Source organism: Gymnoscopelus braueri, assembly GCF_963280865.1.
Source record: "Gymnoscopelus braueri genome assembly, chromosome: 4".
Taxonomy (NCBI): Eukaryota; Metazoa; Chordata; class Actinopteri; order Myctophiformes; family Myctophidae; genus Gymnoscopelus; species Gymnoscopelus braueri.
In genome coordinates, this window is record NC_137605.1 from 14,889,949 (window position 1) to 14,902,887 (window position 12,939).

A 12,939-nucleotide genomic window follows, 5' to 3' on the forward strand; every position below is an offset into this window, starting at 1 on the left:
GTGCCTATAACCCTCTCTACATGGATCCTGAGGTATGCTATCTTGCGTGTTTCTTCCACGTCTTTTTCTGTCATCTGGGCTGTCAGACAACCAAGCCATGCATCGTCTCTTTGTTACGTCGGGAGACCTGGCTGGCTTCCATTTGGGAATGCGGTGAAAAGTTAGTCCGTTGTCCATTTTAGCCCCTTTATTCTCAACTTGTCGATGGTGAGAAGCCGTGGAACAGTTTTCATACAACAATTCATTCCCATTTTGGCGAAACACTGCTGAAAGAGCACTAACTAGCAGGCTACTATTAGCGAACCTCCGAGTGAAGGGAGATGTCGACCCCACCGACCGGGGGCGGGGCTAGCCGCAGCCGCGGAGTGACACCAGCCTTGCCAGCCCTATAGGCAGAATATGTCCCATTTCACAAGTTATACTCCAGTAAAGTAAAAAACGCCTCAAAATTGTACTTATAAGTACAGTACTTGAGTAAATGTACTCAGTTACTTTACGCCACTGCAAATCCATGGATGTCATTGGCTCCCCGGGGCTGCGGCTACGCTACAGTGTAACCATGGCTGAATTAAACCACGCCTCCTCCTTCAAACTGGCTTCATGTGAAATTGATATCTCTCTGATTCTCTCCCAGAGATCAACGACTGGAGTTTCACTGGTTTAAACCAAGGCAATGATTATATAAAAGTGGACTAAAAGAACCGAACGATCCGTGTGAAGGTGAGCTGATAAGATAACTAACAATAACGATCAACAACGACGAGTCTGTTGTTTGTTTACCTCCTTGATCAAAGTTTAGAAGAACTTTGTTTCAACTTCTTCTTGCTGATCTCAAGGTGTCCACTGTCTGTCTGTCTGCCTGTCTGTCAGTCAGAGCCTGTTATTTATTATTTAGATCCTAAAGCTCATTCAGGCGTTTCGTTATCAAGGATTTGCGGGGTTGGTTGGTTCAGATTGTTGTTATTAGAACACTGATCGATGTAGCATTGTGTATGTCGTCAGTTGCTGACTCTGTCATTCTAGCCTTGGATCAAGACTATCATAGATTTTTTTTATATCAATCAAAATCTATAAAAAATACATCCATGATAGTCTCGTCTTGATCCAAGACTTCTGTCATTCAAGCTGCCTTTTATTATTATTATGTGTGGCTGCGCACGCAGTTGTGATATGATCTTTACTGCAGTATTGCCAGTTGTTTACTAGCCTTGGATCAAGACGGTCATGTCATATAATATAATATAATATAATATAATATAATATAATATAATATAATATAATATAATATATGACAGTCAGTCTTGTATCAAGGGAAGGCTGGTTGTTTACCAGTCTGCAGATATTGCATAACAGCAATGAGTGGGATTTTTATATTTACCCAGTGGTGGAAAGAGTACTCAAATGTTTTACTTAGTAAAAGTACCAATACTGCAATATAGAAATACTCTTTACTACAAGTAAAAGTCCAGAATTAAAAATGTACTTGAGTAAAAGTACAAAAGTATTGGCATCAAAATATACTTAAAGTACCAAAAGTAAAAGTACTAAACTATTTGAAAATAGCAGAGCTACAAGCTCACATTGTAGATCTGCTATTTTCAAATAGCCTATGTATAAAATAGGGCTAAATTGGTTAATGTATGTTTCATAATATCATTCATAATTTATATCTGAAAAGTAACTACTAAAGTTTTCAAATAATTGTAGTGGAGTAAAAGTACAATATTTGCCTCTGAGAGTGGAGTAGAAGTAAAAGTACTGAAAACTGGAAATACTCCAGTAAAGTAAAAATACATCAAAATTGTACTTAAGTACAGCACTTGAGTAAATGTACGTAGTTACACCACTGTATTTACCAGAAGAAGGGTTGACCATCTGTTTGACATACAGTGGAGTTCAAATGGGCAAAGGGTCATTACTGTACATTAAGGTCTATAAACACAACCATATACATGGAGCTATTGTGCAGTAACAACCACATGCTGTTTGAGATGACATGACACACAGCCTTTCACAGGAGTATTTTGTTGGCCAGTGACTCATTGCCTAAGAGACCGTACTAGTCTTATAGTAGCAGTGGTGGAAAAAGTACTTTTTACTTAAGTTCAAGTATCAATACTGCAATGTGGGGGAAAAAAAGTATTGGCATCAAAATATACTTAAAGTACCAAAAGTCTAAAATGTATTCAAATCTTTTGAAAATAGCTTCAAATAGCCAACGTTTAGTAAAAGCACAATATTTGCCTCTGAGATGTTGTGGAGTAGAAGTAAAAGTATTGACATTTGGAAATACTACAGTAAAGTAAAAGTACCTCAAAATTGTACTTAAGTACAGTACTTGAGTAAATGTACTTAGTTACTTTCCACCACTGCTCATTGCCTAAGAGACCTTGGTAGTATATCTAGTCTTAGTAGTAAAGACTTGAGTTGTGTTTCGGTGATGACCAGGGTTGTTGTGAGTTTAATGCAAAGCCAGTAGAGAAAACCCTGTTCTTTTTACTCATTGCTTATAGGTCATATTGAGGTTAACCTCACCAGCTAAGGACTAGAATGCTGACTTTGGGAAAGCGTGGTAATATGACTTCACATGTCACAAGCAGAGACATGTGAAATCCTGGAGGACAAGTATGCGCAGTCATGTAAATGTGGGTGGAGGGGTACAGTACATGTACTGTATGCTTGAGTCTATGTGTTACTCGAGCCGTGCCATTTCCTCTGCCACTTCAGTGTTTGCATTGAGGCAAAACCAGTGGAAAGTCAATATCAGCCTGGCCGAATAAACGTATTGCTGTTTTATTTGTTTTTCGTCTAGTTTATTACGATTGCATTAGGCTGACTTTCTTAGAAATGCATAGGGCTGGTTTCGACCAACTGATCAATCTGGTAGAAATCCTACATTTGACAAAATGAATAAATAATACATTAGAGAAGTGGTACATCAGTTGTTGTATTGCACAGATGTACACAAAGTGCCATGTTTTTATTTTCTTGATAGTCAGTTTGCCTTAGTTATCAACAATCAATTTAATTATGACACCAAAATAATATATTTCCAACAGATTTTGATTTCCCATTTACATATTATAACCTTATTTAAATGATTTTCTTCTTCTTCACCGGGAGGTCATTGTAATGACCATTAGACTCAATACCCCACAATAACCCACCCAGTCTCCCAGACTCCCTCCCTAGTCAGAGTTCAGAATTTGAATGAATGTAGAATTATGTGCAGGATGTAAATTGCATACAGATGTGAGGGGACTTAATTTAACTGACTTTTGGCTATAAAAAATAGCAGATATACAAGCTCATAGCGCGCTAAGCTCGGCACAGATTGCCGTGCTATGAGCTTGTAGATTTTGGAAAATAAATCGTGAAAATGTGTGCAAATCTTTGAATATATATATATATACATTTTTAACTCAAATCTTTGCTTCTGGGGGTCCGCGGACAAATGCATATCATTTTGGGGGTCCTTGTACCTTTTTTTTTGAGAGAAAAAAGTTTGAGAACCACTGATATTATCGCAACATAAGTAAAATAAAAAAAAAACTGTTAGGATTTAGAAGACATTTGTAGAATCCACAGAAGCAAATATTTGAGTTAAAAATGTTTGCTTGAAAAAATATATATATTCAAAGATTTGCAAAAAAAAATCACGACTTTTCAAATAAATATCAGATCTAACGCGCTATGAGCAATTTTTGAATAGCCCAAAGTATAAAATAATGGTTATAGCTTGAATGGGTTGAAAGAAAAATCCTCTCTCTCACACTTATGCCAGTGTGCCAGAGTGATCACCCTCCCCTGTGCCAACGTTCGCACCCGTGCCTAAGGTTGCCTACCCCTGGTACAGCCTTTTGTGTTTTCAGTGTCACCTATAATGACAACCGTTCCAAATTGTGTCCAGGTCGATGACGGTCTTTTATTTAACCATTCCTTTTTCAGGAATGGACGTCAAGACCCCTTCTGACATCAGCTGAACATCGCCCTCGCAGGGATGGCTAGCGGAGCGCCGTCTGACGCCAGCCCATCCTCTGTAGCCTCAAATGGAACGGGAAGTGGTAGAGAAGTGGGTTATTACGAGGAGGTTGGCAACAAGTAGATGAACACAGGTTATTTTAGGTGGGTCTGTATTTTTAGATAAGAGGAAGAAGGTCTTTCTTCTTACAGTAGACAACTTGTATAATAGTTGAGTTGTGGAGTGGCGGGGGAGGGGGAGTAGTAGTGAATGAGATGGAGTGTGGGGAGAGTGTGCTGTGCGGGGCCGGGGAGCTGGAGTTCGACCCCGACATTGTGAGCGAGGAGGCCGGAAAACTCTATTCAGAGCTACAGGTAAAACATTTCTTCTCCTCTGCACCTTTCTGTGCCATTTTGGTTGCATGAAAGTGCATATTTCACTGGAAATTCACAGCTAGGGTATCCTGCATAACCTCACACAGCTCATGCAGTTCATGTACATCTCACAGCAGAATAGAATAGAGTCCATAGATATAGAAACCTAGATACCTCATTGGCCTCTGCAGTTCATTGGAGCGACTGGTATCTCAATACAAGGCTCTTCCGCGGGGCTGTTTGACTACTGACCAATCACATCGCGTTAACTACTGGCCAATCACAGCGCGTCTAACTGACTAGTTGCTGCGCGGCTGCCTCTTAAGAAAAGACCCACCCCACCTGCCTCTGATTGGCCTACTGATCGCCCCCTTCTGTGACGCACACGGAAGTTTCCAGCTTGCCCCCCACAAGCATAGAGGAAGCAGAAGTGCGTAAGAGATGCCGACGCTTCAGAGCCAGAGGAGGCGTCTACCTTTATATGTCTATGATAGAGTCCCCCAGAATAGAGTCCCCCGGCAGTGTTGCCAGATTCTGTGAGAGAAACAAGCAACCAGGTCTAGGAAAACCAGCCCAAAAGAAGCGACTATGGGCCACATGAGCACTTTAACATGTACATCAGCTATTTGAAAATAGCAGATCTACAAGCTCACAACGCGTCCCGATGCGACGCGCTGTGAGCTTGTAGATCGGCTATTTTAAAATAAAATCTTGCGGGGAAATTATAATAAGCAGATCTGGCAACCCTGTCCCCCGGGGATCTATAGTAGGCCCCCCTCCTTCTTTTTTCCCTCTAAACCACATCTATTCGCAGAAATTAGCTTGAGCTTGTAGATCTGCTGTCTTTGCCGAATGTTCACTCCAGAATGGGGATGCTGCGGTTCATGTGGTTAATCTAAATCGATAAAAATGTATAACAAAACACATGATGAAATAAAGGCTGTAATGAATATCTCTTCTGAATATTCAGTTACTCTGAAGCCTAGGATAAAATACAGTTAATAATTTAAGGGGTGGAATCAACACCATCTCTTGCCGGCAGCCACATGCTGGCACATTTGACTGTGGATAGAAGATTTATCAACCCTACTAACAACTTTGGCAGATTACCTGCCATCATTGAGGGGTATTTCATAAAACCTATTGTATGTAGTTAGTGCAAAAGCAGGAAAGAGAGACCCAACTCTTAACTCTTAGGTCCTGCCCTCGGGTAGGAGATATGCTGCCCCTGTATTCAAGAAGACAAAGGGCAGTGCCAGTTTCATGGCTTAATAAAGACAAACCCCCTAATCCCTGATCCTCCTTACCTGGTTCGAACTGGACTTGTTTGCTCTCTTTTAAAGACCCTTTTAAATTATTTTGTATAGAATTTAAGTACTTCTTGTCTTTATTGTTGGTTGCTGGGTGTTTTTAATTGTGGTGTATTAATTATGTATTGTCTTGTTGTCTTGAGTGTAAACATTTTTGGGTTCTCACAATGCATATTTGTGCTCAAACACGAAGACTTATATAGTACATGTGCACAGTAATGAGCGGGAAAATATCTGTTAGTTTACATATGAATTGTCTCCAGAAAATATACTTTTATTAGACCAAGTAGTATAGACAAACTGTCATACATATTACATAACAAAAAAAGACAGTGGTGGAAGAAGTACTCACACTTCTTACTTAACACATTACCTGCCAATCACGGATATGGCCATAATTATTATTTTTTTAAATCATACCGTGGTGGTCGGATTTAAGGGGTGGCGGCCCGCCACTGCTTAATGCATATAGGGGAAACACTGCCCGAGCAAAGTTATTTTCCTTTGTGGATGATAAAGGACATCTAATCTAATCTAATAGTTATTAGACTCTGTGTGACACCGTGCTATAAAGTCGGGGCAGACACCCTCCCTACAGGTAGCCAACAGTGGCGATTGGCAGCGTGAGCGACAGGAACCACAGCACACATTGGGGACATTGAGTGGATAGGAAAAGAAACGGTTGCTCGGAAAGCAGCATGGATTGCCTGTTCAATCTTTAGCTATCATCTAATGCAGGGGTCTTCTAAGTTTTTTCAGGCCAAGGACCCCTTAGCTGAGAGAATTACGAAGCAGGGACCCCCCACTACACATTGTATAAATTGTGTTGCAGATTAAACCTTTTCATATATTTCAGAAACTTGTTTGACAGCACTCTCATCAGTGTTGTGTAAATTCATGTTTTTTGTTGTTGTTTGTTGACTTATCTTTTCTATGTTGTATTTTCAGACCTTTAACCACTTAAACTCTGAATACTAAGTAAACTTGACCATTGACTCTGTACTTGGTCTGCTCTTTTTTCCCCTCTACACCAAACCTCTTTGCCGAAAATAGCCGATCTACAAGCTCACAACGCCTTGGCGTTGTGAGCTTGTAGATCTGCTATTTTTGGCTAATGTTCCCCTCAGAATAGGGATGCCAGGGTTTAAGTGATTTAAAGTAAAAAAAAAAAGTATGATCCTCCTATCACACAGAGATTTGTTGGCCCCCCTGTAGTAATTCTGAGGACCCCCTAGGGGTCCCAGACCCCCTAGTTGAAGACCACTGGTCTAAAGAACTGCAGCGAGAAGATGGATCATCACACTGTCCCTTTGCTTCCCCCCCAGACGGTGGTTGAGACCCATGGGGCCGGTGTGGTGGAGTCTCTGGTGCCCATCCTGGTGTGGGTGCTGGAGGGCCTGGCCAGCTGCAGGGCCCAGCTCAGGGACACGGAGCAGGAGGCGGAGAGGGAGAAGGCGGAGCGAGAGGCGCTGCTGGAGCGCTACCAGGCCGAGAAAATACTGCGGAGAGAAAACCAAGAGGTGAGAAAAAGTGGTGAGCTGTTGGTTTTGAGGTGTGTGTGTGTGTTGTTTTATGATTGAAGATTTTTAGAGGTAGGTTTACAATTAGAAAAAGTCAAGAAGTTAGGATTAGGGATTAGAATTAGAGCTAAACATGATTTATACTCTGTTGCGTGCCGGTGCAAATAACTGATCTACAAGCTCCACAACTGTGGGCTTGTAGATCTGCTATTTTTCGGCTGTAGGCTTATGGTTAAAAAATGATGCATTCATAAAATCCCTGTCTTAAAATGTTGACGTCCTCCTCACAAGTATAGGAATACAAACGTGTGTGTGTGACCCATGTCAATCTGTGTAGTAGAGATGCTGCAAATATTTTCACAATCTGTCACATTCTTTTTTCGATTATTTGACTCTAAAAAAAAAATATATATATATATAAGTTTGTTTTAAATCAGAAATTATCTGAACTCAAAGACATCATTGTAACTAAATAAAATCAAATTAAATACATTTTCCAGTGATCGACTAATCATTCGCTACTAGTGTATTTTTAGGTTTGTTTTAGCTGTAACTTGTTTAGGGTGGCTATTGATAATTCCTGTTTTCGAATAAACGAAGTGTGTTTTTGGGTCATGTTTTTATACAAACGAATCAACAAGAAAAAAATTGAATAACTGATGTACCCCTAAACTTGTTTTTGTGCAGAGGTATCTAGAGCTAGATGACCAAATGGAGCAGGAGAGGAGGGCCATGAGGGGACGAGACAAGGAAAGAGAGCGGCGGGAGAGAGAGCTGGAGAAGAAAGCCAGAGAGCAGGCTGACCAGTGTGAGTAGTTATTGTAGGTTGAACTAACAATATGTCTAGGACAATGGTTCTCACACTTTTTAATTTCAAGGACCCCCATAACTCTGAGAGTGTACAAATGGAACCAAATGGACCCGCAAGGGTCCATTTGTACACTCTCAGAGTTACAGACCTGTAAGGGTCTATTTGGTACCCCCTCAAGGAACCCTGGGGGGTGGTCCCTGGACCCCCACTTTTAGAAAAATCTAGGAAATGCTGTTTTTCCTGTGACACTGCACGGCACAACGTCCACAGTTGATACTACGATCGCTGGGGGAATAATCAGATGATGCCAATAATTCAATTGAAGCATTCACATGCACAGCATTAGTCTAATTACGACAGTAACCCAGGTTTACATTATCTTACTCAGAAGGATTTGCAATTGCTTGTCAATACTTCTTATATTCTGTGAAATGTGTACTTGCACGTTCTCCTCGTGTTTAGGCCTGTCACAATTATTACATATTACATTACGCTTTTTGGTCTAGGGGGTCCCCAGCTAAATTTGTTAATACAGCATCACAATCATTTTAACCACTTTAGCCATTATTTTATAAGTTGGTTGTTCAAAAATAAGCAGATATACAAGCTGTACATCTTTTTGTATTGGAATCTTCTCCTCCCTGGCACAAAATATTTTCAGATGGGTGTCCACGTCCAAATACATATAAATGTGTGGGGGTCCTTGAGATGAAAAATATGTGAGAACCACTGACTTTATTATGCTAGAACTAATTAAATGAAAACTTAATGTTTTCGGGATAGACAGGATTCAGGACAACTGGCTTGTATTTCTTCGTGACATCTGGTCACCGTAGTGCTGTGTGTCAGTGTTGATTTCGTCGACTAAAACTATGACTAAAAATGTTCGTCGACTACACTTTTTCACTGATCAAAACTAAACAAAAAAGAAATAAAAACTAAGCTATGATGACTAAAACTAAGACTAAATATATTGACAATTTCGTCAACAAATAAAAACTAGACTAAAATGTTAGTGAGTGACTAGTGGAGAAGAGCTCCAGTAGAACTAAAAGACAGAAACATGTCCGGTATTGCGCTCTGAAAATAGCAGATCTACAAGCTCTCAACGCGTCGCAGCGCGACGCGTTGAGAGCTTGTAGATCGGCTATTTTCAGCATGCAACGAAGTGTAAATGACATTTCAGATGACTAAAATATGACAAAAAACTAAATGGAATCTTATTCAAAAGACTATGACTAAAACTAAATCAGAATTTGCTGTAAAAATCAACACTGTGTGTGTTTACTTGAACGATGAGTCTGTGTTGTGTTCGTTGCAGTGGTGGCATTGGAGGAGCAGAGGGCCATCCTGGGCAGAGAACTGAACACACTGAAGCACACTCACAACAAGGTCAGATTGCACTGTTTTAATGTACAGCCTGGTGTCCTGTTTTATGACTTTTGGCTCTTTTTCTCTTTTATCTCTTCCCCTCATTATTATTTCACACACTTTTTCTTCTCATATCCTTTTGCTTTGTAGTTGACGCTCTCGTATCGGGAACAGCTGGAAAAGAGAAGGGAATCAGAAAGAGAGTCTCCTTTAAGGTTGCTCACTTTATTCTACTGCAATTCATATACTGTAGCACACATACAATAACTTAAAACTGGTTGCTGGTGTGATGGAAAATTACTTGTATTCTATATTTAAAAAAATAAGCTATGCTCAATATGTTGTCTTTGCAGACAGATGCCTTTGTCTAGTTCTCTCTTATCTTGTTTTCATGTAGCGGCTGAGCATTCTGTTTGTTTGAGGTTACTGTGTGCAGTCAGGGTCAAGATTGTAAGCCATATGGGTCGGGTAGAAACCTTGTATGTGGAAAAAGAATAACCTGCACTCCAATGGATCCTATGTAGTTATTATTTAGTCACAAGCTCTTGTTAATAATTTTCAATGGTTAAACATAGAACCCACAGACAGACTTTCAACCTGACGTCCCTATTTTGGGCATGCCATTACTCGTATAGTGATAGTTTTAAAAAATAATAATAATCGCAATAATAGCAGACAACTTGTCGCATTTTTAAGCGTTTTTTCGCTTCTGTAGCATGACACTGTCATACAATGAAGTTTAAAATAGGGCATTCATTTATTTAAAAATAAACGGTAAATATGGAGGTACATTAAGGTTTCTGCTTGACAGCGACGATGTGGTATTAGGATATGCTGGTGAAAATGTTTGTGAGGAAAAGATATCTATAAACGTCATGATATAACTTTCTAATGTTTGTAGAGACGCTTAGACACTTTCCCAAGGAGTATACTGTAGACCTGTTCTCTAAATACTTCCGAACATTAAACCAGACAAAGAGTGATGATTTGTGTATTCATCTTCATTGATTCATCTCACCAGTGTTTGTGACAAATAATAGAGGCTGCAGTGGAATCTCCATGACACTGGACAGATTTAACCCCAGCTTACCCTAACTTTTTATGAAATGATTACAAAACTCAACTCGACTATCCACACCACCTCTTATAAAAGCAATGATGACATGACAGAAGCATTGAGTTATTGAGTTTTTAGCCAGAATGTTTTGTGAAATCACACTGTGTATATCACGGTACATTTTGTCTTTAGGAATCATTTACTTCCCAAGAGTTCAGAGATGATGTCGTCATCAGATCCCAGCCTTAATGAAAAAGTAAGCCAGCTCACATTTTCACACTCTCTTAATATGTAGCATCTATGTTGTAAACAATTTTTAAGGTGGTTTTCATCTGATTGCTGATGTTTTTCGCCAACTCGCTTTTTTCAGACGACTACCGGTACTCCAAAACCCGACCCGATTTCTTCTCCTGCACCCTCGGAAGACTCTGGAGTCAAGGAGACGGAGGTGATTGACATCGCGGTGAAGCCAACCACGTCCCCGTCCTTCATCAATGACATCATAAGCTCCACCCCTGAGCTGGCACAGTTCCATGGTCTTGTCGTGGATGCCAGGTATGTTATCTGTTAACATTCTGAATGATGTCAAGTTCAAGTTTGTTGTTGAGGAGTTTTCATTGGCATAATATGCTTAGACACCACATAGACCCAATTTAGTCAAATTTAAAGGCTGTGTACGTGATCTTTTTTTGTTCAAACTTAGTGTTTTTGTTTTGTTTTGCTAAAAGGTAAAAACTGCAATAAAGTGTTTGTTCAGTAACAGGAGTCTCCCCATCTCTCCTGCTCTTTAGTAAACAGAAAATCCATTTTTAGTTTGGGATACCAGTTTCATCCAATCAGGAGAGAGAACCCCCAATAAAGCTCATTTATCAGTTCCAGGTCCAATTTTGTCTGCGCATTTGTTTTGTCTCATCACTTCCAATTTCACTTGTTAATCCTGTATCCCGCATGAGTTCTTTCTCCTTATTGGATGAAATTGCTATCCTGACCTTTTATCTACTAAAGAGCTGGAGAGACTGGGAGACCTCTGTTGCTGAACAAACACTCTGTAGCTTGCTATTGAAATATAGAGCTATTAACTAACACTTATTTAAACAAATAAGTATCACATCACCTTTTAATATATCGTCTCTGTCGGGTGGAAACCTCATACGTCCAAAACTGTTACTTTTCAGGATTTTTTTTTTTTTACAAAAGAAGCAGATCTGCAAGCTCAAAACGCGTCGCTTCGCGCCGCGTTTCGAGCTTGCGGATCTGCTTCTTTTGATGCAATATTGTGTGATGTTGTAGTATAAACAAGTAGGGCATTTATATACGAGAAAAAAACAACAACGTTAAAATATGGAGATAAGAGGTTTTTGCCCGATAGCAACGATATATTGTGTACCCGCTTAGAACAAGCACCCCGTTAGACACCAAAGAAGCGTCCCAGGACGAGAACAGCGTGGAGGAGGAGATGAGAGAGGCCACGGCCACGGCCAAGGCGGAAGACCAGGAGAGAGTAGAGAAGACAGACAAACACAAGGAGGAAGAGCAGCAGCAGCAGGAGGATGATGACAACGAGAGCATGGAATGGGACCTGAGGAACACGGACTCTTTGTTCTCAGAGCTGTCAGAGCTCAGCCGTGACTACGTGGAGAGTGTGGACTGTGGCAAAAGAGGTAAATATTTAGGAAGCGGCTGTGCTTTACCCTCTTTCTCACTTGCGTGGGACTGTGTAGCTAGCTACTTGATTGATTGAATATTGATTGAATACTTTATTTAGAAGTGTGCAGAGAAAAAGCACATGGAAGTACAGTTTACAATACAAGGTCAACTAAAATGGATTGCCCAGGAAAGCCGCAATGGCTAGGTTATGACTTTTATAGAGGCCAGTTTGGAATTGTAGCCTCCTGACAGTTTTGAAAGTGAGTAGGGTTTTACACTCCTTCACTACCTTTCGTAGGGCATTCCACATTTTTGTTGCATAGCAGGAGAACGAGTTCAACCCCTTTGTGCCAAATCTGGGTTGGACATGATCAGTGGAGCTGCCTCTGGTGTTGTGATTGTGGACTTCATTAAAGTTTAGATTTACTTTTAGATGACTGTATGTTACTGTACTATCATAGCACCGTTCTGCAGCCCGTTACGTTTCGTAACAAGAGTGGGCTCTCCAGCCATCGTCCCAAGCGCTGAAAGGCACAGGTCCACATTGTAGCGACAGAGTAAACAATGTTACATGGAAACCTTTGCTGTTGTCATCATTATGAAAGTTTGTTAAACTTAACTTTCAAGTGAAGTTTATGGGGGGGGGGGGGGGGTGAGGAGTCTTGCCTGCTGCGCTGAACCAATGTTGTCTGTCACAGTCTCAGTGTGACCAGACATACACACACACACACAGGTGTGCGGCCGAGCGCGCACAACATAGACGCATTAGTTGACGTCGACGTAGCAGCATATTAACTTGCTGTGTGCAGTGCATGCTCTCAAACTTTATTGTTGATCATGCGTGTCGTGATGAAAGCATTTGGTCAGGAAATTAGTCATCATTAGATT

At 40.5% G+C, this 12,939-nt stretch overlaps 1 protein-coding gene across 1 annotated transcript in view; it reads left to right on the plus strand.

The window, feature by feature from the left end:
- Nucleotides 1-602: 602 nt before the first annotated feature.
- Nucleotides 603-12,939, plus strand: part of LOC308084157 (C-Jun-amino-terminal kinase-interacting protein 3) — a 35,206-nt gene continuing 22,869 nt past the window's right edge. Inside the window, exons 1-9 of the mRNA XM_080426690.1 lie at nucleotides 603-720; nucleotides 3,949-4,335; nucleotides 6,971-7,165; nucleotides 7,853-7,973; nucleotides 9,298-9,368; nucleotides 9,498-9,562; nucleotides 10,597-10,660; nucleotides 10,775-10,959; nucleotides 11,800-12,065. Of these exons, the coding sequence (XP_080282816.1) occupies nucleotides 4,237-4,335; nucleotides 6,971-7,165; nucleotides 7,853-7,973; nucleotides 9,298-9,368; nucleotides 9,498-9,562; nucleotides 10,597-10,660; nucleotides 10,775-10,959; nucleotides 11,800-12,065 (1,066 nt within the window). The 5' untranslated portion in view covers nucleotides 603-720; nucleotides 3,949-4,236. The remainder of the gene's footprint in view (nucleotides 721-3,948; nucleotides 4,336-6,970; nucleotides 7,166-7,852; nucleotides 7,974-9,297; nucleotides 9,369-9,497; nucleotides 9,563-10,596; nucleotides 10,661-10,774; nucleotides 10,960-11,799; nucleotides 12,066-12,939) is intronic.